Genomic DNA, 25123 nt, shown 5'->3' on the forward strand with positions numbered 1-25123 from the left:
ATCAAAGCAACAAGTAGGCTAGAGTAAAAAAACAAAGCAAATAGGAAAAGGTTAAACAATAAATTAAAACAGTTTTGTTGCAACGCTCACCCCCCTTTACCCTCTGACCGGAGAGAGAGGGTGTGTCTGTCTGTCTGTCTCCTCCCCGGCTCCTGCGAACCCTACCCGTGGCGCTTGTTACCGCAGGCAGCATGGGCCGAGCAGCCCGCCCCCTCCCCCCCTGCTCTAAGGCGAGAGAAGCACGTGCATAGCGGCTTGCAGCGGCCAGGCCTTAGCGTGTAACGCCCGGGCAGGGCCCCTGCCTGCTCCCAGAGCCGAGACCCCGGAGAGCCATGGCTGGAAAGGGCTGGGCTCGGGGGCCTTCTCCTCACGACGCTGCCGGGCCCTGGGGATAACCACGTGCTAGCGACCCCCTCCCCCCCGGGCAGCCTGGGCTGGGCCCCCGGGAGCCCTGAGCGCGCGCACTCCTCCGCCCCCCGCGGCAGCCCCGCGTCCGCCCACGCCCCTGCCCGCCATTGGGGCCTGTGTCGGGAGCCCCTCCCCAAGCGGGCCGGGCCGCGCTGGGTGCAGCATGGCCGGGGAGCCGCGCGGACCGCCGGTGAAGGTGCTGGCCGCCCAGCTGCGGCAGTGCCGGCTGGCCGCGGGCGGGCCCTGGCTGCTGGGACGGGAGGAGGCCGGGCGGGGCCCGCTGGCCGTGCCGGTGGTGTGGATGCAGGGCACGGTGCTGGCGGTGGAGGCCGGGGGCGCCCGGGGCGGCTCGGCCCGGCTGCAGGACGAGAGCGGCCCCTTCACGGTGCTGGGGGTGGAGGGGGTCCCCAAAGGGCGGCCATGCCTCAGCGCAGGTACCTCCGGGGGGGGGGCGGAGTGTGGGGGACCCGCGTGGAGGGTGTGTACTCCCGCCCTGGGGGGGCCAAACTGTCCAGCGGGGGGACCCCGCGTCCACCGCCATTTGCGGGGGGGGCGGGGGGAGCTGTGCCTGCCCCGTGGGGTCCCCCACACCAACTGCCCCCAGGAGAAGCCCCCACAGCGCCTTTAGGGGGAGGAGCCCTGCTGCTCCTGCCCCGTGGGAAACCCCCCCCCACACAGGGGGCCCTACTGTTCCTGCCTTGTGGGGACCCCCATACACAACCGGGGGCGGGGCTTACTGCTCCCGTTCCTTGGTGGGTACTCCCCCTCCCATGCTGGAAGGCCTACTGTATTTGCCTTGTGGGGTTCCCTCTGCACGCGCGCACACACACACACCTGGGAGGGTCTACTCCCACCCCATGGGTCCCACACATGCTGGAGTCAGAGCAGCATAGTGGTTTCAGTCCTATGATTCACACGCGCGCACACAGCAACTCATCAGCTGTATGCAAGGGGGTTATACTGCCAGGGCCGCCCAGAGGGGGGGGCAAAGGGGGCAATTTGCCCCGGGCTCCGCAGGGGCCCCCAAGAGAAGAGCGGAGGCTCCCGCCTCCGCCCCTCTCCTGGAGCCTCAGCGTCTCCGGCGGGGCCCCTGAGCCCTGCCCCGCTCAGAGACGGTCCGGCCCCAGCCCCAGCCCCAGCCTCAGCCTCTTACCGAGCACGTCTCTGGCGGGGCCTGAGCTCCGTCCCGCTCAGAGCCGCGTGGTGAGCGGGGCGGGGCTGGGAGCTCCAACGGGGCCTGAGCCCCGCCCCGCTCAGAGCGCCGTGGGGAGGGGGCGGGGCAGCTGCCTCCGCTCGGCGTGGAGCTCACAGCCCCGCCCCCTCACCACGCGGCTCTGAGCGGGACGGAGCTCAGGCCCCGCCGGAGACGTGCTCGGTAAGAGGCTGGGGCCGGGACCGGGGCGGGGGGGAGGAGCGGGACCGTCGGGGGCGGGACCGGGACCCGCCGCCACCAAAGCGCAGCCCGGTCTTCGGCGGCGGGGGGCCCCTTCTGTTCCGGGACCCGCCGCCTAAGTGCCCGGAAGGCCCGTGGCGGGGACCCCCCCCCCGCCACCGAATTACCGCCGAAGACCGGGCTGCGCTTCGGCGGCGGTCCCGCTTCGGCGGTAATTCGGCGGCGGGGGGCTCCCGCCGCGGGTCTTCGGGGCACTTTGGCGGCGGGTCCCGGAACGGAAGGGCCCCCCGCCGCCGAAGACCCCGGGCCCCCGGAATCCTCTGGGCGGCCCTGTATACTGCAGAGGATAGGTAACCTGCAACCATGCTTATGCCAGATGCTTTTAGGCCCAGATCCTCACTGCACATAATCATACCTTCAACATTTCGAGAGGGTAAAGTATGCCTCTGGCCTAGGAGGCCCTGGCAGCGCAAGTGGCTGCTGCCCCAATGTGGGTAGGCCCTGGATGGGGTGTTACAAAGTGAGCCTGTCCCACACTCCCCACACAACAGCAGGTCTTGATGAGGCTCAGCTACCGGCTCCAGGCACTGCAACCTGGCCCCTGGCACACAGGATTGGCCTGGCTGACCCCAAACTTGTATGAATAGTGCTGTTACCTGTCACACATGGCATTCTAATTTTGCACAGTCAGAGGGCCAGCCACACCTGAGTGTCAGGGGCCAGGTCATAACACCTGGAGCATGAAGCCAAGCCCCGTCAGCCCCATGAGACACAAGCATCTTCAACCAGGACAGGAGGTTTTAGGGTCAAAAAATTCTGCAAAAGTTGGGACTGGTGGAAGGCATGTATAATTGTTGCATGAGGGCAGGAATTACTTCCTAATTCCTACCTAGTGATCAGTTTATGCTTTGAAGCAGGAGGATGTAATAGTCCACCATATATGAGCTAGTGGGACTGCAGATGCTGTTCTTATTCATACAAATACCTAATCCTTTTTCTTAAACGTATGGTCTAATTTTGTGACATGGTAAGAATTCTCAGCTCTTCACCCTATCAAGCCTTTGATGACTCTTAACATTTTCACATTTTGGCAAGTTTGAAACAAAATAATTGAATAATTTAAAATGAAATAATCTTGTTTCCTGAGCAAGAATAATGAAAATGTTGAGTGTTAATTGTGTTTTTTCTTTTTTTCTAGGAAAGTATGTAATGGTGATGGGCTTGGTACACTCCTGCAGTCCAGAGCCTATTCTTCAAGCTGTGAAGATGACAGATCTTTCTGATAATCCTATACACAGGATCATGTGGAGCTTTGAGGTGGAGGATTTGCACAGAAACATTTCTTAGATGCTGTGTATTTTTGTCAGCAGCCTAAAGGACCTGGAAACATAAATGTTTGCTTTTACACCACATGGACCTCAGCTCAAAGCATTAGACTGTCAGGAGTAGTTATAGCCTCATCTGGAGAATACTTTGATAGTTAGTGGATTAAGATATTTGACTAACAGTTTTAAGAGTTATGGACAGGAGACCAAATTTACCATTGGAGAAAATGGGTACAGCTCTATTGACTTCAGTGAATTTGACTGAGATTCAAGATTTAGAGATCTTTATGCTCATGATAATCATAGAGAGATGGTTCATTCCCTGCTCCAATAATGTTTTATGGCAACAGACTAAACTGCATTAACTTTCCAAATAATAGTGGGTATTTGAATACTAGCTCCATTATTATAGCTGTTAGAATGTAGGGTTAGGCAGTCATAGTACTATATTCTGTCCTCCATTTTGCATAATACTCTTGCTCCCAATGTGAATTCTATACCTGGAATGAGGGCAGAATATGGTACATACTGTTTAGATTGTGTTTATGGTAAGGAAATGATACCTTGGCTCCATGCTTTTTCTTTCAATAACATCCATATCCAGTTTGCTTTGTTTACAAGACATATGTCTTTTCTAACCGTAAGCATAGTTTGGTGCCTAAAACTCTGCGGGTCCAGCATTCATCTCTACAATATTAAGAGTAGCCTGGTAACAAAACCTATACTTCCAGTAAACTAGACTGAGATTTGACATAGACTCACAGGGAGTAGATTTATCCAGGTCCAAAAAGTTAAGTACTCTCACCACATCACACAGCAAAATTACCTCAGCCTAATTATGCATCTTTATATTAAGTTTTCTCTCCCTGGAAAGACAGAGTGTTCCAATATACACTCTGTGTTTAAAGTTACTGTTAAATGTATATAATTTTTACCTTTGTTACTTCCTCTTCCTGTAAAGGACAAGTGTATGATACTGCTCTTTTGCCCCAAAAATGTTGTATTTGGTCAAGTTTCAGTGATAATTCTTGTGTCCTAAATAAATACTACATTATCCATAAACTGTAGCTCTGTAGGTTGCGGGGAAAGAGACAAGTTCAACAGTATCAAATAACAATGTTAACTAACTTTGAGCATATGAAAACAAGCTTTTTGCCTTACTATAAACCACAAACTGAATTTAAGATCAGGTATTGCACTTTGAGCAATGCTTTTTCTCACAATTTTATCTTGAAATAAATATTGTCTCCAGATTTACAGAGGCCCCTTGGAGGGTGTTGAAAGCACTGGGATTAGAATTTTGGGACTGCATACTTCCATCCCTGAGTTTAGTATTTGAGACCATGTCACTTCAGAGGCCTGGGTATAACTGAGGGGTTGTATTAAATGAGACCTTGTTGATTATATGTGAGATAAACCAAGACAGGTGTATAGAATTTTGACAGTATGAGTTAATTTTTTTTTTTTATGTTGGGGAAAAAGTCCATTTGTAAAACGTAGCCTGCCAGCAAATTCTCTTCGGTGTCAACATTGTCAGACAACCATTATTATTTGTTTTGTAGCAGGTCCCTTCACATCTTAGTGGTTCTTAGTCTAAGAACTTGAATTTCATCTCAGAATGAAGAAAAACAAAGTTCACCTTGACATGCATGGGAATTAGATTGTGTGTAAAACGTTTTGATGAAAAGGGCCAAATTCAAACCTTGAGTAAGGGAGTGCAACTCTGCTGACTTCAGGAGACTTGGACCACTTACATCGCAGCTAAATATGGCTCAAGGACCTTTTACTCATAGTGGGCAAGTACATCATGCAACAGATGAGAGTAGTGCATGTTCATTAAATGTATGTCTCAGCAGCAGTCTTTACTCGGTGTTGACTTAAATATTGCTGTCCTGAATTTAATTAGCAATATCTCTATATCCTCCCCACCCTCCTGGTTCATGAGTCAGGGAAGCCCCAGGGATCCTGCTGCCACTCTGGCTGCTGCCAGGGGCAAGCCCTGGGGGTCCTGCTGCCACTCTGGCCTCTGCCAGGAGGGGTGGGGAAACCCCAAGACACACTGAGCAGAGGTGGCTCCCAGCGCCCCTGGGACCACTGCTTAGGCATTCCCTGGGCCAGCTGCATCAGCCACTGCTTGGGCAGTCCCCAGGGCCAGCCACACTCTCTGCTACAGAAATCACGGAGCCCTACTTATGAGCAAGCTATGCAGCTCTAGTTTTTGGTTAACTATTCTATTCCTTAAAGTTGAGATTGGCCCAAACTAGATCTGACCACCCCAAGCTTTGGGATGTTTCAGAATCTACATGTGGAGCTAAACTTTGTAATTGGCGTGCTCTACTTCTATAAAAACTCAAAACTGGAGCCAAACTCTTGGAAAATTGGTGATCTTTGTTTGGCCTAAAGCTATTACTATATTTGACAATTGTTGGCTTGCAGAAGTGGCCTAACTGTAGTGCAACTTCAGAGTTTCTTTGTAACGAAAAGCAACTTACAAAGTATACTGCAAAGATTTTATGTGGATATTTTATAATAGCATTAGATCGTTAAACCAGCCTGAGTCGTTGAAACCAGGTTCTTTTCTGGGAACTCAAAACTGAAACAGGTTCCTAAGAAAGTTGAACTTGGAGCGTGTTAGCAAATGAACAGTTCTCTCTTTTCAGAACTTTTGCCCTTGCTTCATGTTTATAAAACAGCAACAACCTTGTGTTTTGCTCAGTGAATTGCTGTTGACTAGGCCTGTGGCCAATATGTCCCAAGTTTTATGGTATTGTCTGTGGTACTTGTGTGTGGTTGTGTAACTTATTGTGCAACAATGTGATTAGTGAAATAAGTTTCCTTCAAGTCTTTCCATTTCCTAGTCCACACAATGACTCTCTTTTTCTAGAGCCTAGGACTCGGAAGGGGAATGGGAGAGTACATGTTTGTGCCCATGTGAATTTGAGTGCTTTGGGGTAAATAAAGGAAATCAGAAATGGTTACTATATGAGTTGTGGGCACTAGAAATACTGAGTACTTAGTATTTTTCAAAGGGCTTGATACTCTCCATCTCCCTGCAGGGAAGGCCAGTATTGATATGTATGGTTGTTGAGGTACAATGAAGTGAACTGATGTAACTTACCCAAACTGACACAAACTTTGTGATAGAGATCGGTTAAGAACTCAGGAGTTCCTGGCTCTTGCATTGTGTTCAAACTGCACCCCTGGTCTGACTAAACCACACGCTTACTTGAGAGAGCATTGATATGTTCCTTACGCAGCCTTTCTGCCGTTTGCCATTTGGCAGTCTCATTGGCATACTAAAATACTGTCTTTATGTGAAGCATAAATATGTCCACAATGCCTTTTGGCAAAAGCACTTCACAAATCAACTGTCCTAAAATCTTCAGTAGCAACTTACATCATCACTAGTCCCACTCTAGTTAGCAGCTTAGTGACCAAGCATCATTTTTTAAATACCTAAAATCCTGAAACTGCAGGTTTGAATAGAAGCAGGGTCAAATCCCAGTGACTCTTAAGGGGCATATTCTAGGAGGGCTTGTGACTTCTGAGAATCATAAGATTTTATGTGGTCTGAGTGATGGTTTTTGCTCTGCCTCAGTCTGTGGCCACTGTATGTTTTACTCCTCTTGTCATGTTCTATAGATGAAATAGCAATGCACTGCTGGCATTTTAGCTGCAGAGCTCCCTAAGCCAGTCAACAGGAAGTGCAAGAATGTGTATTTTGCACCCTCCTCCCCAAAGGCTCTGACATAGTCCTCTGCCAGTTTGAGATATGAAAGACCTGATCTGACCCAGTTCAGGATTAACAGGAGCTGCTTTACCATCACAATGGCATCCTGCCACCGTTTCTGGGGAAGGCTATAAATTGCCCATTTAAAAATCAAGAAGAAAACTTGATGCAAAACAATAACACAAGAATGCTTAAAAAATGATTGGCCTGTTTTGTTAACAGGAATGGATAAGAAAGATATTACAGGTTTCAGAGGTTGCTGCTTTTTAACTCAACAGTATTTTTGTACAGATGTTCACTTTACAAGAAGCACTGCTCAATGGCTACTTATTGGCATCTCTGTTGTCAGGCTCTGCAGAGAATGGAGTAGTCCCTCCAAGACACAGCTGGTGCACATTTATGGGGCAATGTGAGGAAACTTGTGCTGCTCTTGCCCATGCTGTACTTATTCTGTGGATAAAGCAAGAGCGTCAGTCACAGACCTTTCACCAACCCTAAATTCACCAGCAAAAAAAAATTATTTAAAAAGTAGCTTTGTTTTTTAAATTGGTATCTTGTTTTCAGTAAGTGCATTGTACAGACACTTTTAGAACAACCTGTTTTCTTTCTTGGTTTGAGTTCTATATTAATATCACAGTTTACTTTGTTAGGGTGTTTGGAAATAAGCTTTTCTGTGTTTGAACTGCAGAGATAAGAGGCAAAAATCAAAAGTTTTCTGTTGAACTTGGTGTTAGCACCACCTCCTGGTCATTCAGTGGCATGAGTGTACTGGTAATACATGTCAGCATAACTCAGTATGCATGTATGACTTTAGGTATATTACTGAATGCCTGTTAGCGTTCTCACATCTTTTACTGATAGGTATATGGATGCTCACCCTTTCATTCCTATAAGGTGGATAGATCTCAGACTCAGAAAGGCGCATGATGGGTTTAGTATTGCCCATCACTCCCCAATTGTATATCATATTTGACATGGTTTGTAATAGAAAATGTTGAATATTTAAACACTGATTAAAGAGTAATTTTTTTATGGTTAAAAGTCAGTATTAAAGCATGATGCAGTCTGTTAAACACGTGTTGCATTTTGTGCCAGAAGTGTCTGCACCTTGTACATCACCTAGTATCTTACCTATCTTGCAGGGGCATGATGTGAGACTTAATATTTTAACCTGTGGAAAGGATTTTGAGCTTGCCAGATACTACAGGAGAACAGAATACTCCACCACTAGGCTTTTGCTTGGCAAAACCCATTTGTCAGTGTCTTGCTTAATCTCCTCTGGGCCTTCTTCCATGCACCACCCTCCTGGGTGGGTACAACCACTCAGTATACCTCCACAAGGCCCCTATTTTAAAATCCCTCTTAAAGACCACCTTCTGTCTTGTCATCTACAACTGATGTGTATAAAAAACTCCTCTGTCTACTTGTCTGTATGTCCTTAGATTGTGAGCTCTTCAAAGCCAGGATCAACCTCTTCTTGAATGTCCGGCAGGGGCTTAGTACAGCGTAGAGGCTAAACAAATAATAATTGGCCTCAATCTCCATTGTGGGCTCTAGCTGCTACTTTAATATAAATACTAAAAAGTATTAATAAGAACTCTCATTGCTGCTTTAAATTAATTTCTGTCTGACTGTTCTCATTCTCTCTTGCTCTATTTGCTGACATTTCACTTTGTCCTTGCATTTCAAATGTTTCCATGAGTATGATCTCAGCAGGCATATGAGTGCTTGGAATTACTAACACAAATTGGCTCATTTAAAAAAAAAATTAAATTTGTGCAACAAAGTCAATATTCACCATTTACAAAGCTCCTATAAATCATCAGACCAACTTCCAAATAATTTCATGGCAACCTAATCTTCATGTGTTTAAACTTCATGCTTGCTAGCACCACTTTTTTGATCAGCGTGGGTGGGATTTTTTTTGTCTTCCTAAAACTATGGTATAAAACCATACTATAGGCGGTCTCTCAAGAAGCGTAGAACTTGGTTTTTCTGGGGTGGGGGGTGGGGACAGTCCCTGTCCACACTGGTGAGAGAAACTAGGCTAGCAATGGTCATATTTAAATGCCTTAAAAACAGCCCTTACCATAGTTTCAAATATGTGCCCTGATCACATATCTACTCACAGGAAGTCTCTTGTGCTTGCAAGAACTCCCACTGACCTGAATGGGGCTTCCAGTCTGCCCACGTGGAGCAGCTTTGCAGAATTGGGCCTGTACAGTGGAAGAAGCCTCTCTATTAACATCAAAACTGTATTAGAATCATGATATGGAATTGTACATTAGCTCTGTGAATGCTGCTTAAATATGATAAAATACATAGTGTACACAGGACCTTAGAAACTAGTAATGTTGGCCAAAATTGTGGAGCCATAGATCACATCCTGGATTAGAAACTTTCTACTGTCAAGCTACGTTAGCCATGAAACTGGGGATATCCCCATCTATTCTTGGATAAACATCAGGGACAAAGGCAAATCATTCTTGTTTGAACACCTCGGAAGGACAACACCTACTCTCATCCATTGATACAGGTAATGTGGAATTTGACTGTTTAGCTAAGGTATTATTTGTAAAACACCTATAATCTTGCTACCTAGGTATGAAAGAAATAGTGTAGAAGATAAAAATCTCAAAGAAGGAAGTTTTCCTGTTTCCATAGCACCACCACAGCCTTCTGCCCAGCAGACAGGCACAGGGATTTGCCTGCAAGTTAAAGCCATTTTAAAACGTAGCTATTTGTTTAGAGTACGCCACACCCTGTCTTTCCCCTACTCCTCTTTTAAATCAGATGTTATTTATAGACACAAATTATAAGATAACTCTGGCCATCAATCTGACTTTATTTCTAAGTGATTGGAATCTTCAGAGACCATAAATGGAGAGCAAACTGCAAAGTATTAATATAAAATGGCTGTGTGATTAGTAAGTTTAGTAAGGCTTTTGACAGTCCCACATGGCATTCTCATAAGCAAACTACGAAATGTGATCTAGATGAAATTAATGTAAGGTGGATGTACAACTGGTTGAAAGACCGTACTCAAACAGTAGTTATCAAAAGTTTGCTGGCAAAGTGGGAAGATGTTTCTAGTGGGATCCCACAGGGGTCAGTCCTGGGTCTTGGAATATTTTCATTAATGATTTGCATAACGGAGTGGTGAGTATGCTCATAAAATTTGCAGATGATTCCAGACAGGAAGGGGTTGCAAGCACCTTGGAGGACAATTACAATTTAAAATGACCTTGAAAATGGGAGAATTGGTCTGAAATCAACAAGATGAAATTCAATAAAGACAAGTGCAAAGTACTTCACTTAGGAAGGAAAAATCAAATGTACAACTACAAAATTGTGTGTCATAGGCTAGGTGGTAACACTTCTGAAAAGAAGCTGTGGGGTTGTGAAGCACAAAGAATATAAATCAATGATCTATTACAATTGTGGAAAAGGCAAATATTCTGGGGAGTATTAACAGGAGTGTTGAATGCAGGGCACTGGAGATAATTGTCTCACTCTTCAGTAACTCCTTGCTTAACGTTGTAGTTATGTTTCTGAAAAATGTGACTTGAAGCGAATCCAATTTCCCCATAAGAATTAATGTAAAGAGGGCGGGGGGGGGGCTAGGTTCCAGGGAAATTTTTTTCACCACACACACTCTCTCTCTCTCTCTAAGATTTAAACAATTTAATACGGGTACACAACAATGATGATTGTGAAGCTTGGTTGCGGTGGTGAAGTCAGAGGGTGGGATATTTCCCAGGGAATGCCATACTGCTAAATGATGAACTAGCAATCGGCTGAGCCCTCAAGGGTTAACCCATTGTTGTTAATGGAGCCTCACACTCTACCAGGCAGCACGAATGGAGGGGAAACAGCATGGCAGACACAGAGAGGCACACCGTGTGTGTGAGAGAGAGATGTGCATTGCCCCTTTAAGTATGCTGACCTCACTCTAAGTACATTGCCTTTTTAAGTAGATAAGCAAGTTGAGACAGCAGCTCCCTCTGTCCTGAGCCCTGTTGTGTCCCCGCTCTGCTCTATGGAGATGGGGTAAGCAGGGGGCAGGAGGGGGGAGGGGCAGGGGGACACCTGACAGTGCCCCCTCTTCCTCCCCCACCCCCGCACAGCAAGCAGGAGGCTCTGGGGAGCAGCTCCAAGACAGAGGGCAGGAGGAGTACATGGCACTGGGGGAAGGGACAGCTGAACTCCCCAGCAACTGGTAGCCTGCTGGGCGGCTGCCACACAGGGAACTTAGGGTAACAGGCAGCCGATGGAGGGAGGGCTGCTGGTCCACCCTGGTTCCAAGCCCCCACCAGCTAGCGCCAACAGGCTGTTCTTCCTGCAAGCAATGGACAAAGCAGGCGGCTGCCAAATGATGTTATAAGGGAGCATTGTGCAACTTTAAATGAGTATGTTCCCTAATTGAGCAGCAACATAACAACGTTAACCGGGACGACTTTAAGTGAGGAGTTACTGTACTTGGCACTGGTGAGGTCCTAGGCGGCGTACTGTGTGTCACACTTTAGGAAAGATGTGGACAAATTGGTGAGAGTCCAGAGAGCAGCAATGAAAGTGATAAAAGTTTAGAAAACCTGACCTCTGAGGAATGGTTGAAACACCTGGTCATGTTTAAGCTTAAGAAAAGACAATTGATGGAGGGACCATACATAAGAACATAAGACTGGCCATACTGGGTCAAACCAAAGGGCCATCCAGCCCAGTATCCTGTCTACCAACAGTGACCAATGCCAGGTATCCCAGAGGGAGCGAACCTAACCTTCAAATATGTTAAGGTCTGTTATAAAGGTCTAGGCCTACTGTAGGTAGGACAAGTAGTAATGGGCTTAATCTGCAGCAAGGAATCTCAGATGATAAAAAGGCAATTAGTGAACCAAACTATATAAAATAAATACAATCAAATGTCACACTAAATTGACACCAATAAAAGGGATCAATGGAAATAGAAGTTTCATTGGGTTATTCCAAAGCAGGACAGGAAGTTTTACTTACACTATGAATATGAGACTTTGTACACTTAAAATAAAATCATGCCCAGATATACTCCACCCTAGGCTGTATTTAGAAGAAGAAAGTCTTTTTTTCTTTTTAATGAAAGTTTGGCAACACAGACAGGATCCAATGCTGAAATCCCTACTCGGGAAAAACTAGCATTTAAGTCAGTGCCAATCTTGTTTGAATGAGAACTGCGAGCATTGGCCCAAATGTTGAGAGGTCCCCAACAGTACTGAACTCTTAAGGAATAATATAGGTTAATACTACTAGCTGATTTCACAAACTTGGTCATCGGCCTATTGTAAACATGGTTTGCAGATATTAACTGAATAGTCAGACACTTTTTAAAATTTAAACAAATATCTGTCTCTGTATTTAGAGAAGTTAATTCCTCTGTGTGTGTCTTATATATGCTATTAGAGATGGAGCCCAAACAAAACTGAATACGCCTGAGATTTAGTGGGTTTAGAATCAAGTCCAGATTCAAATTTTGCAGCTGGGTACTATCTATATGCTGGGCAGCCCAACCCCTTATGTTCCCTACTGATTTATCACTAGCTCCTATGAGAAGTATGAATACGAATGCACACACCTAGAAGTATGCATGCACATACATGTGTACTGAGCGTTCTTTTGACAAGGCTTTGGCCTCATTCATAAATATCTGATGATCTTCCCCTGTGATCATGTGTAAAAGAATCTTCTACCCTTGTAGTTTTTCTAGCTTGCTAAAAATGTAATTGTACATTTGTAGTCACCAAATCAATCAATCTTTTGTGGTGGCAATGAGTTTACAAATGCCAGGGAATAACTCGTCATATCATTTCATGTATCAAGAGAGCCTCCATTTTGTCATTTTCAAGCCTCAGCAGCGCATACAGCAGACAAATTAGCAGCGTAAATCTAAGTACTTCAATCCTAGCAACTGCATAATTGCCTCATCTGCATAGTCCAATCAGTTACTTACAGTATATGCTTTTCTTTGCAGTAAACAAGTTGTAAATGGATCATTACATCTTAAATGATTATTTGGACAAGTATGGCAGTAATTAGCATGGCAATGATTTTGTATGTTTGTTTCCTTTAATGTTCTCAACAAGTGAAAGTGATGTAAGGACTTCTTTTCTCCCAAATAAAGGACTGTACTCTACGTGTAAACAAAATGAGAATTATTGGGGTCAGTTTCAAAGATTCATATGGCCGTTTTTCTCAGATGATGATTACAGCCTCAAATGTTTCCATATTTGAAGCCATTCTTTATTGCGCTTAGGCGACATATAATGCAGAACAAGGAACCATGTCAGCAGTAGTAGTAGGTTTTTAATTATCTATCTACTGTAGTCAATAAACAGCACGTACAGTTCAAGAAGGGTGCTGTTATCTATAATATCTGGAAACAAAGAGCCAAAAAAATTATATGTGCAGGAGAAAGTTGAGGTGTGTTGTAATAATTCAGGAATGAATGTGATTATGTAGAAACTACTTAAAGTTCAATGTGCAGTTATTTATAATCCCTAAACTACAATATGTATCAAAACATTGCAGTCCTGCCTAACCAGATTGCTTTTCATTTAGCTACTGGTATTGCACACTTATGTTTACAATGGCTGAGGATCAGCACTAGAGTTACAACGTAGGGAGGCAGAGGACAGATGATTCCATACAATGTAAATGGGAACAACAGTAGTTGTCTCTTGCAACTGGGAAATGAGCACTGAAATTCAGCTGCTTAGAAGTGTCTGTTACAGCTCCATTTTGTTCTTATAGCTGTCCCCTTACTCCATTTTGTTCTTGTTTTCCTCCTGTGGCCGCCCCTCCCTGGCTGTTAAGTTGTTTACCAGGGCCTCTGCCCTTCTCAAAGGGAGGGCCCTTTAAGTTGTCTAACCAGAGTCATTGCCCTTCTCAAAGGAATGGCCACTTATACTAAGTGGGACCACTGCCCTGTTCAAAGGGTTAGTCCTGTTATCACCTTGTTAAAACCTGGGCTTGGTGTAGGGTGGCCACTGTCCAGAGCTGCAAGACCTATTGTGTTTTTAGGATCCTGGGCATGAGTCATACCTCTGGGCTCAGGGCTAGTCCAAACATGCCTCTGTGGCTGCCTGCAGTTTTTTCTCTGCCTCCCTCCTCCCTGTAAGAGTGGGAGCCAATCAGAGTTACTGGCGGGAAGCTGCCAGGGTTTGCCTTTAAAAACAGATATTTTTTTAACAGACTTCAGAAAGGTTCTTGCATTGCTGCCTTGTCTGATCAGCCAGGGGTTCTGGGGGTCCTTTCTCCGCTCTCGTTTTATTTTTTGAGCGTACCCCCGTTTTTGAACCCCCCCCCACGAAGAACGAATTGCTGCCTGAGAGATCTCCTGATTATCGAGACTGTACCGAGCCTTCTGATGTTCTTGCTGCTTCTGCCGCCGCTGCTGCCTTGTGGGATGGTAAGAATCCCTCTGTGAAACTTTCTATACTTTTATTTTATTATTTTAGCTGCTGGCTCTGTCTCCCCAGCACACAGACTCAAGCTAAACCTTGGTCTGTGTCTTAAAACCTCTCTTACCACACACACACACCCCTTGTCCTGGCTGCTGGTTCTGTTTCCCCAACAGACCCAAGCTAACTCCTTGGTCTGTATCTGTAATCTGTTTCTAGTTCTGCAGTGCCTTTGCTGCTAGAAATAAGCCTGCTTGCAGTCACACCCCACTGCTACAGTCACCCCCCCCCTCTTTGGAGCTGTGTCCTGGACACACACCACTCAGCCCTCTGGAACTATCCTTAGTATAAGGTGCACCCATTAAGTAAGGTTTAGCATTATACTTTGTAAGCTAGGCTTAGAGAATTGTTGCATTGTGTTTTAATTTGTGTAGTCTTGGTTAAGTTAGATCATAGATAAGATTTTGCTGTGTTCTGTATAATTGTAATTAAGTCTGTCTTCCCACTGCTAACACCCCCCCGCCCAGCTTCTCTGTGTCCTTCTACCTTGTTACACTCTCTCTGCTGCTGAAGCTTGCAGCCTGTTTGTTCTGTCTTACTAAGTTTAAATCTCTAGCATAAAACCCCATTGGTTACTTTCTTCCTCTCTGATACCCCTCACATTCTACATTTACACCACTGTGACACATTTTTACCTAAAATTGTTTGTTATTTAACACATTTTATCCATAACTGTTAGTTGGTTATATGCTGCTGTGACACACCCTTTTACATAGAAATCGCTAGCTACCTGTTACATTTATACCTCAGTGTTAACTGATTACCCACTGTATTGTATCCTACTGTGTTGTACCCCACTATTGAAACCCCCTTACTGTTCACCAAAAAGAAACCCCTCCCCAATTGTCTACCTTAACAACCCCCATACCCCTCACTATTGAATTTTCCCTGTTTTTGCATTTGCTTAATAAAGTTTATTTTGCACCCCACCCGTGTGGTAATTGCTCCCCAAGATCCCATATACCTGCTGGCAGGGACAAGAAGAAATGGAACAAGAAGGTAACCAGAATATAGATGGAATAATGGAATGTGCTACTCCATATGCTGTTGGGCACCATCACTTAGATCAGGTGATGGGCCTGATTCTAACTTCTAATTTCCACACCAGCGTAAATCAGGAGTAAGTCTATGGAGATATATCAACCTACAGCAGCGGCCCAATCTTTCTCTAAATTACTCAAGAGTAACAAACATTCTTTCATCTTGGCAGGGACTCTTGTCGTGTAAATGGTTACAAACCCCAAGAATCACTCCTTTGAAAGTTTTCTACCCCTGCATTCTAACGAGAGAGCAGCAGAGAGATGGATCTGAGATAACTGATGGTCAGATTAAAATAGTGGTTTTGATAATCTTGGAATTCTAAGGAATACAGATCTCATTTAAAAAGAGTGGAAGGAATCACAAAATATATATTTTTGTTTTTTGAATCACAAAATATATATTTTTGATAACATGAATCCAGATAAATTATTCAGAAGAAAAACAAAGGAACAAAGCAAAAAGATCATCAAAGAATTAGAAAACATGGGAAAAATAAGTTTATAATACTGTAAAAATGTTTTCACTCAGCAAATTCAGAGGAAATAAAGCAGCTAGCAGGGAATAAGAAACAGAGGTGGTGTCTGCTCTAGTGAGTTAAAAACAAAGGCCGAAATATAAGCTGGAGGGACAAAACTGAGTGGAGATAAGCAAAAAACTGTGGAATGGTGTTTCTGTTACTTATAGCCACGTTATTAGATAACATTTGTATGTTAAGTCTGGCATCCCAGGTAAAGTGTTTGGGATGACCAGAAATTAAACTTACCACATTGAGAAGGAATTTCCAAGGGGACAAAATTTCTGCTGCACAAGTGGACAAATGCAGCTGCCAAGTTGCAGGCAGCTTTCAACTCACTGGAGTCACAAGCATCATACACGCACATGCTGTAGAACGGTTCAGGGTCCACCTTAAACATGAACAGAGTTATACGTAATGTTTCAGTTACATGAAGCAAAGTATACAACTCTTCTAACAGGTTGATGATAATATGGAAATGTGAATAAACGTTGTCTTGGGTTGTCAGCCTCAGCTGCACATGAGAATTAACATAGGTGAAAGGAAGGTATTTAGACCATATCAATAGTCTATAAAATAACTCTTACAGTTAATTTGCCTAATTTGCTGTAAAGAATGAAATCAAGAACTTCAGAGGAATTGACTTTTTTCATTCCACATGTCTGTTTTCTGAAATCATTATTAATACAACTTTTATTATGACTGATTCTAGGGCTCTACTGTATTTCCATATTCTAGACCAGTATGATAAACTACAATGTCAAGCCAAGGTAATATTTCATAGATCAGAGAAACGTATTTATGTGGTGGAGAGAGTGTGACATTTGGATAGTCCTTCTGTGATACTGTTCTGATGACTACAGAGGACGAGTTTCAACTAAACTCCTGATAGTTAAAAGTAATGACACTGTGGAATGTTCACCCTCCCTGCAATCTTTCATAATTCATTAATGCAGCTTTGAAGAGTGGTGTTAGGAGGTTCAAACCTTCCTTCATTGATTCTTAGTAATACTTACAACTTTGAAACAGTTCCTAAGAAGAGAGTAGGGTTCTTGAAAAAACACTTTACAAACGTTTTGCTTAGCTGTGATGGAACACGGTTTCACCTTCTTCTGTACGTAGCTGCAGTAACTGCTCACCTGAGAAAATAGGACTAGTCAATGAATAAACACGGTTTTTTAAAGCTCTAATGCACTGTAAAGCCTTTCATTTACATTGGGAGATATCACTGCAAGCACTATAGATGAAGGCTTGTTAGACTTTTTTTTTTTTTTTTATAAACACTGCTCTGAATAATTGTTTATTGTTTCATTAATATTAGGATGTGCCATGCACTCTTTATAAATGAAACAATGACTGTATTGTCTTATAAATATTACAGGTTACAAACATTGTTTCCTTTTCCTATTGACTTTTGTGATCCATTAAAGATTTTTTTGTATAGCTGCTGAAAAGTTGTTGGCTCGCTGTCTTTTTTAATCTATCATTTATAAGGTTATTAAAAGTAGTGCTTTTATTAGGTCCTTTTATAGAGAGAAAACAGTTACTCGGATTCTTTCTGACCACTGCACTTATTAACAAGAGTATTTATACAGTTTTAAGAGAAAATAATCAAAGTGGAAAGTAGCAGCAATGACAAACATTTCTGCACAATGAGATGTGGGTGGATTTTCGTGATGCTTGGTTCAGATCCAAACACAAAGTGGTGATATGCAACATCAACAAAATAAAAACTGAGCAGCATTCAAATCACTGCAGCTTATGCCATGATTTGTTTGGCATCAACATTGCAAATGCACATTTGTGCATCAGATCAGTACGCCATGTAGTCAACTCTACATTCAGGCAGAACACAAATGTAAGCTCAGGTTCTACTATCTCCTTAAGGAGAGAATTGTAATGTGTCAATTTAGCCTCCCAAACAATTCTTTTTCTATGCAGGCATTCAATTGCATGGCTCCTGGCCTGGAAAGTCTCCTGTGGCCTCACGTGCTGCTCCTTTCCCCGCTGCGGTTCCTGGGAGAGTTCTGCAGTTCAGGGCTCTCCTGGGAACCGCAGTGAGGAAAGGAGCAGAACACCAGAAGCTCCTCTGGCATTGCTTTGCTGTTCCCGGCCCTGTCCCTCAGCAGGGCTGCTGTATAGACCCCAGAGAGACGTAGCTGCGTGGAAGGGCTGGGTGGTAGAACCACAGCAGAAGAGCTGCTGGCATTCTGCTCTTTTCCCCGCTGCGGTTCCTGGGAGAACCCAAAACTGCAGGGCTCTCCTGGGAGCTGCAGCGGGGAAAGGAGCAGAACGTGGGGCCACCAGGCAGCCCCACACACCGGCAGCTCCTCTAGTGCAGCTGTACTGCCCCCAGCCCTATCCTCCTGTGGAGCTGCTTTACAGACAGAGGAGACCCCGTGTGGAAGGGCTGGGGTGGCCCCATGTTCTGCTCCTCCTGTGTCTTTGCGGTACACCATACTAGCTATAAATAACCTGCTGGTATGGCATACCATACCATACCGTACCGCCCTGCTTGTACTGCTGGGGAGATGTAAGCTCCATTTTATCAGTACAGCTAAATACATTGTCCAGCAGGTTATTTCCACTGTATTGTCTCATCCTACCCCTTTAAAAAAGTTTGTAATAGTTAGAATGAATTCCTGACTTGGCATGTTTGTATTCCTGGCCATTGCTTTAATGATGTATAACAATGGTACATTATCAGCAAGTCAATCTTTTTATTACTTTTTCTGAACGGGATAGGAGTCAAACTGACTGCAAGCAGCACACAGAGTTCAGCTAAAGTCATCTATAGATTCTTCTTGGCGGTGTTCAGCACTCCAAAGATGCTGCGTGGCATACAAATAAAATGTAGCAATCAATAGTATAAGCAGAGTGATTATGACATCAACCACTTAAAAAGGTCATGCATGCCTCCCTAGCTTGTTTACGGTATTACAAAGAGTTACTTATATATTATGTTAAATTAATTATTTTAACTAACTCAAGTTGCCCAGGTGCTTTTGCATTGGTTGCTAATATGTATTCTTAAATAAATGGAAGGAAATTAATAATAAATAAGTAGTTTATTTTAACAGTACACCTCTGTCAGTCCCACCAAGATTCTGGCCATATTACCTACATAAGTATACTCTGCACACTCATAAGAATCCATCTGATTCTCCAATAGCAGAGCAGAAGTAAGATACCTTGAACCCTTCTGCTATTTAGGGCAGAGTTCAGAAGCCCTGAATTGAGTTAGATTGTTGCAGTGGTTCTGGGTGTGGAATGAGGTCATGGTCTTGCAAGTGATGAGAAAGGGAAGAGCCACAAAGTCTCAGTGGCATCATCTGCTTTGGGTGTTTCTTTGAGTAAGTTCCTTAGTAACTGATGTGGAAAGGCCACAGAGGAGTTAATACCAACCAGAGTTGGTGCTCTCAAAGGCAAACAACTTGGCCAGGCATTGCAAGCTGAATTTTCCTTTCTCTGCGTTAGTCCTGTAGTACAGCTTATGAGCTCTGTTCATTTTTCCTGGAGAGCAGGCTATCAAATATATATTAACTAGTCACAGTCTTGACTTGACTAGCTATATGCCTCATTTAACTGCACACCTGGGTCCATATTAGAATTGTGTGCATGTGGTTGTAGAGGCTGAAAACACATTCAGTGAAATTGTCTGTGCAAACAATCAATGTGATGTTACCTGATGCATTTATTTGCTTAAACTTTCAGCCCAGGGGAAAGATTCCAAAATTTCCATGCATGGTTTCTGCCTGAAGGTGAATTTTCTTGGAAATTTTAAGCACTTAAATGCAATTTTCCCCCAAGTAAATGTAGGGTGAATATTTTGGTCCACATTTCCAGTATTCTGTGGCTAACTCATGTGTTCCTGCACATTTTCACTGTATGGTTTTCACCCCTTCAGTAAAACAGAAGTTCTCTGTCACATATGTATGGTACATGTGGCCCTTTGTGTTCCAAATGCCACATGTGATCTCAAAAGACAGATATCTTGCAACAGTGCTTTCTGATAGCAGTGAGATAGCCAGCATACCTGCCAGCTCTGTGTGAATTCCTGCACGCTACCAGTGTAAGAGTGATTGGGAAGCATCCATTCATTTCCAGCTTCGTTATCATTGGTACCAAAAAGACCAGCTGATACACCTGGAACCAAATGAAAATAGAGGAAGATAAAAACAGAGCCACAGGAGAATTCTGGTTTTAAAAGCCACCTCTGGCCTTTTACTATCCTGCCTAATGGAGCTCAGGTGTAATGCAGAGGTGATGAGTTTGGGTTCCAGAAGGATAGTATCCCGTGGCAGAGTAACAGGTTGACGGAGCTACATTGTCCTCCCATGTGTTAGCATTTCACTCTGCCCTCCTGCCAGAGAAAGGAGCTGCCATGACAGAAGACGTATGTCTATAAAGATACAGGGTGGTGCACTGTAAAGTTTGGGATGGTGCATTACATATAAGTGGTGAAGCCATGAGTGGGGTATGTTAATCATACCAAAAGAATGAAGGTTTTGTACCACACATTCATATGCTCTGTTATATCTGACATATTAGACAGCAACTCTCAGACGGCTTGTGGAGGTGGACTGGCTGGTCACAGGTCACCTCAAGCTGCTATACTCCATTAAAAGACTGGAAAATTATAATAATTCTATGTAAACACTTGCTGCTGTTACTATAGGAACATATTACATCTCATCACATTCACTGGCAGTGTCTTGTGCATTTCCAAGGCTTGAGGGAAAGGCTAATGCAGGACAGTCTATTCTGAAACCTGAGGTTTCTAGAATTCAGAGAAACAAATTAGAAGCAGAAGGGAATGGCTATGCTGAATGTTTAGTACTTACCATGATGCCATCCATCCAAGGTAACAGTACAGAGATCATAGTGAAAGTCACAGGAGACAGAAATTCCATTCTCATTCAATACTTCTATTCTGTTAGCTTCTTTTCTCATGGTGATGCCGTTCTTTTCCAGGGACTGATCCAGACTGAGGCAGTTCTCTTCCATCAGGGAAAAATTGTACATCTTGTATGTCTATTTTAAGATGATGATAAAAATGTACAGGGTAACTAACTTAGGATGGACCTTGCAAGGTGTTGATTCCCCTGAACTCCCCAATGAAGTTGTACTTTCAAATATCTGGAACATAACTTAGGTTAGAAATGGCAACTCCTGGTTACTAGGTCAGCTCAGTTTGCACATTTGAAAATGGATGGTGCCATTTATGCACAGCCTCGTGTAGAGGATAGTGTGGAGCTCCTGAGGGAGCAGTGAAGCACAAAGCCTCCCAGGTGGACACAAGGAGTGAGGTACAGCTTGTTTCTCCAAGCGCAGGTGCTGTAGTTCTTCCTGGCTTACATGGGCCATGCAAGAGTTTGGGAAAGATTCCTTGAGCCTTCCCCATCCCGTGTATCCACATATGGGCCAGGCAGAATATGGTCCAGGATTGATGGTATTAGTTTCTCTTATTGAGGGCTATTCCCTTTTGATGATATATTAGTGGGATTTTCCTATCCTTGCATTAACTTATGTGAGCCACTGTATGCTAAGTCTGAAGTGCAGAAAATTCAGGCTTTGGCTTCTTTGTCAAAGTGCAGTGATTTCATTCTGGCATATTCTCTCCTGGAAAGGAATGAAGTTTGAATCTCCCCTCCTACCTTCAGTCCTGGGTAGATATCAATGGTAGTCTGGTTCATCTCCACGTGCAATGATCTCAAACCACTACTCTCCTGGTTCAGCACTATGGTAAAGGTATTGTGAACAAAATCCTTGGCAAGAAGCACACTGCACTTTGATGTCAGATCATACATCCTTCCATCAAAAGTCCTAAAGTGCTTGTTGCCCATCAGCACAGCATGATCTAGAGGATGATATTGCAAAAGCAATGTCATTGTGTTGTTCACAGAGCTCAATGGGTGGCACTTATTAACTGCTTGCCAGAATCAGAACACCACCTTTGCCTATTTGTTCTCAGGAAAACTTTCTAAGATAGCCATCAGCATTAATTCTAAAGCAGTTACAAATTGTCCCCTATCAGCAAATTCTCCAGCAGGAAAAATGCATCAGTTTCCTTATAATTATATACCATGCTGGATCCCAGTTCCCCGGAACTTTGGGAAGTATGAAAACAGGATCCAAAGTTTACACTCGAGCCCATCTCTGTTTACAATCTTACTGCTAAATATACATATTCTTATACAGGAAGCAGGAATAAATATTAATGGTGTGCCTCAAACAGAGGAAAGCCAGCAAAATCAGAGATAAGACTGGGACTTTCACAGGTGCTGAGGATTCAACTCCAACTGCAGTCAGTGGAAACTGTGGGTGCACAGCATCTCTGAAAATCTTACATCAGAAGCCTCCTTTTAAAGCCCTCCATTCTGGCCAGGTATTGGAGCCAATGAAGCATGAGATACACTGTCCAAAAACTACTGTTTCTGGAAGATATGTTGTCTAGTAATTGTTGGTCAGATGTTCACTGAGGATTGCTCCTGTTAGCAATACTCCCTATCTAATGCAGTCTCTGAAGTGTCTGCAGAGCCATCTTGTGCACTCTGAAGTTAACAGGAGTTATGTCATTGACTCCAATGAAATCAGGATCAGGCCCTCAATATGAGACCCAGATATTACCTCAGCCAAAATACATGCTCTGAGACCTCATCACAAGGGATGTAGGTAAGATACAGATATATTCTACCTGCTCACTCCCCATTTCTCAACATAGTGATGTTATAACACAGCTTTTTTGTATGTATGTAATTTTAAAAATAAGAAAAATTCTCATGGAAATTTGCTGGAGTTGAAAGTTCACAAAAATGGCTTATTTACTGGGAGGTAACTGTTACTCCACCAAAATATCAGTCTACATAAAATACTATAAAATGTCATCCATTGAAATATGGTGTTAATTAACAATCCTCTCTAGTTATGCAAAATTCTGTCTGGAGCTCAGCGGGGACTGGGACCAGTGAGAAATATATTAGAGCTGTCAAGGAACTTACATTCAAAGGGACTCTCCATCATCCTCTGTTTGATTCTATAATACTCAGCTACTGGGTTGATGTTGTAGAGGTCCCTGAGGGGCCTCATTAGCTTTTCTTCAACGAGGTAGTTAGTGATGTTTGCCAGGTCCACAGAGTGGTCTCCTTTAGGCAGCATTGGCAGTTTCACTGCCACTGAACAGTTCCTGTGGGACACAAATGATTCACTCGTGTTGTTACTGGTGTTAAATTGATTCAATGCAGTTAATGTATCAAATGTTATAAAATGAGAACAAAAAGTGCTACTTAAGGCTGAGTGTACCAGAGTTATTCTATTTGCTGGTGGATATTTATTCTCCGAAGTGGAAAAAGCGGGCCATGATAGTAGATAACTTACATTGTCAATGTTAACTGGTATAAAGGGTGTCCAAGGATAGTTGCTTGGTTCTGTTCCCTAATAATGTAACTTGATGTGAAAAAAATATGTAAATATTTGTTTAGAAGACTATACTGCAGGAATACCCATAGCCAGGAATACCCACTGTTACCTGGCTGAAAAACTGTACAGGTTTGATAAAGGCTTTCGGATCTTGCTCACAGCTCTGGAAAACTTGGCTTCTGCCCACCTCAGCATCTGGTGCGTTGCCTAGTGGGGAACCAGAAAAGCACATTATAAAATCATTAACGTGGTTTTCGGACCAGCCAGAACGTTGCCTTGATATCAAAAGACTATTCACAAACACTCAATCCTCCCTCACATTTGTCACTTGCCTGTCAGCATGTCATCCTGTTATTTAGAGGTAGCTCGTGAATGAGAAGTTAGCCATGCTGACATCAGAGAGAAATACAGCCTTCCTATGAGGATGTCATTTAACATGTACCAACACTTCAATGAGTTGATGTGCTACAGTTGCTACTACAGATGATTGAGATCTCCGTTATATGCATTGGTTCTGCAGCACAGACAGCCTCCTTTAAATAGTTTTAGGTATATCTTACCTCGGAAGGTCCCCAAAGCTATTTACAAAAAATAGACTGACAGGAATTACACAGGTAGCTCTGGGGTGGGAAGACAGTAACCGTGTGGACGACAAGCACACTGCTAGTGGTGTCATTTTGGCCAAAGACACCAGAGTGACACACCCTCTAATATGAAACATGTCACTGAGATACCAGGCCACTTTTTCAAAAGTAGCAAACAGCCATACCCATATATTAGCGGTATATGCACAAAGCAGGAAGGGGGAAATCTACCTGTGCAATTTGCATACACAAAAATGTTGCTTAAAATTTTTGGTGCAATTTTAGTAGCCAATTTGAGGGCAGGTTGAGGAATATGGCCCTTGATGTTCACACAGAGCAGACAAAACCTTGAATTTTATTAAGATCTCATGTGAACAGCCCCAAAACAGAAAGGGATCCAATGATGGCATCTACCTTGAAAAGATTCAAGGTGAATCATCCTGAGTGGGACCTGAACCAGACCTGTATATATAGAGAGAGACTCTTGATATTTCAAAGCTGATGCTTAGCCCTGTAAGCTATCCCCTCTGACCCATATAAAAATGGAGCATTGTTTTATACTAACCATATCCAAGCCTGTTTTCATGGCTCTTAATGTCACCTGGATTGGTTCCATTAACCATACATCCTTTACAATACTGGGCACAAAAGCCTGGATTTTCTTCATATATGCCTCTGTTTTCTCTTGCCAAACCTCATCCAGTGGCTTCAAAGTCACATCATAGTAGGCATCCTTCAGCGTTGCTAATGGCTCTGAAACAAGTGTGAAACTGACCTTAGCAAATAGATTTTAAAGTGGTCACCAGCTGTACCTCAGGTCCAAATCTTCACTGCCCCAGCACAGGTGGAGGGTGGGAGTGCAAGAGGGAGAAAAGGGGCTCTTTCCCTGCACAGGAGATGGGAGCTTCAGTCCTTAATCTCTGCAAGACAGGCTATTGAAAACAGGTACGGCCCTGGTCCACCTTTCCAGCATCCAGCAGACGACACTGAGATGGTGGGGAGCGCATGCTGCTTTTTCAAATCCACTGTAAGGAATGTTACATAAACATGCTTTTCCTCAGGCTCCCTCAGTCTGTCCCTATCTGTGCTGCATGGGCAGAATGCCTCAGCACCTGGCTGCTCTATCACTGCAGGCTTCCCTCCCACCTCGTCACCCTCCAAGGAGGAGCAAGGGGACAATTTGGTTATTTTAACCGAAAGCACAAATACACATTGAACT

At 43.9% G+C, this 25123-nt stretch overlaps 2 protein-coding genes across 2 annotated transcripts in view; one reads left to right on the plus strand and one right to left on the minus strand.

Moving 5' to 3' along the window:
• Nucleotides 1-304: 304 nt before the first annotated feature.
• Nucleotides 305-6957, plus strand: RMI2 (RecQ mediated genome instability 2). Its single transcript, XM_044980153.1, has 2 exons — nt 305-842; nt 3000-6957. The coding sequence occupies exons 1-2, from the start codon at nt 572-574 to the stop codon at nt 3146-3148; spliced, it is 420 nt and encodes a 139-aa protein (XP_044836088.1). The 5' UTR covers nt 305-571; the 3' UTR covers nt 3149-6957.
• Nucleotides 6958-7172: 215 nt separating this feature from the next.
• LOC123344118 overlaps nt 7173-25123 on the minus strand; it is a 169940-nt gene continuing 151989 nt past the window's right edge. The window contains exons 65-73 of the mRNA XM_044979917.1: nt 24470-24657; nt 23430-23527; nt 22903-23087; nt 21559-21761; nt 20746-20935; nt 19938-20047; nt 16918-17040; nt 16151-16292; nt 7173-7306 (exon numbers count right to left, since the gene is read on the minus strand). Of these exons, the coding sequence (XP_044835852.1) occupies nt 7302-7306; nt 16151-16292; nt 16918-17040; nt 19938-20047; nt 20746-20935; nt 21559-21761; nt 22903-23087; nt 23430-23527; nt 24470-24657 (1244 nt within the window). The 3' untranslated portion in view covers nt 7173-7301. The remainder of the gene's footprint in view (nt 7307-16150; nt 16293-16917; nt 17041-19937; nt 20048-20745; nt 20936-21558; nt 21762-22902; nt 23088-23429; nt 23528-24469; nt 24658-25123) is intronic.

The sequence above is a fragment of the Mauremys mutica genome, chromosome 11, assembly GCF_020497125.1.
Source record: "Mauremys mutica isolate MM-2020 ecotype Southern chromosome 11, ASM2049712v1, whole genome shotgun sequence".
Classification (NCBI taxonomy): Eukaryota; Metazoa; Chordata; order Testudines; family Geoemydidae; genus Mauremys; species Mauremys mutica.

What these genes read in the sequence shown, in the direction of transcription:
- RMI2 (XM_044980153.1), top strand. Translation starts at nt 572, where the DNA reads ATGGCCGGGGAGCCGCGCGGACCGCCGGTGAAGGTGCTGGCCGCCCAG. An exon ending in GCGGCCATGCCTCAGCGCAG is followed by an intron (nt 843 to 2,999) that starts GTACCTCCGGGG and finishes CTTTTTTTCTAG; the next exon opens with GAAAGTATGTAATGGTGATG.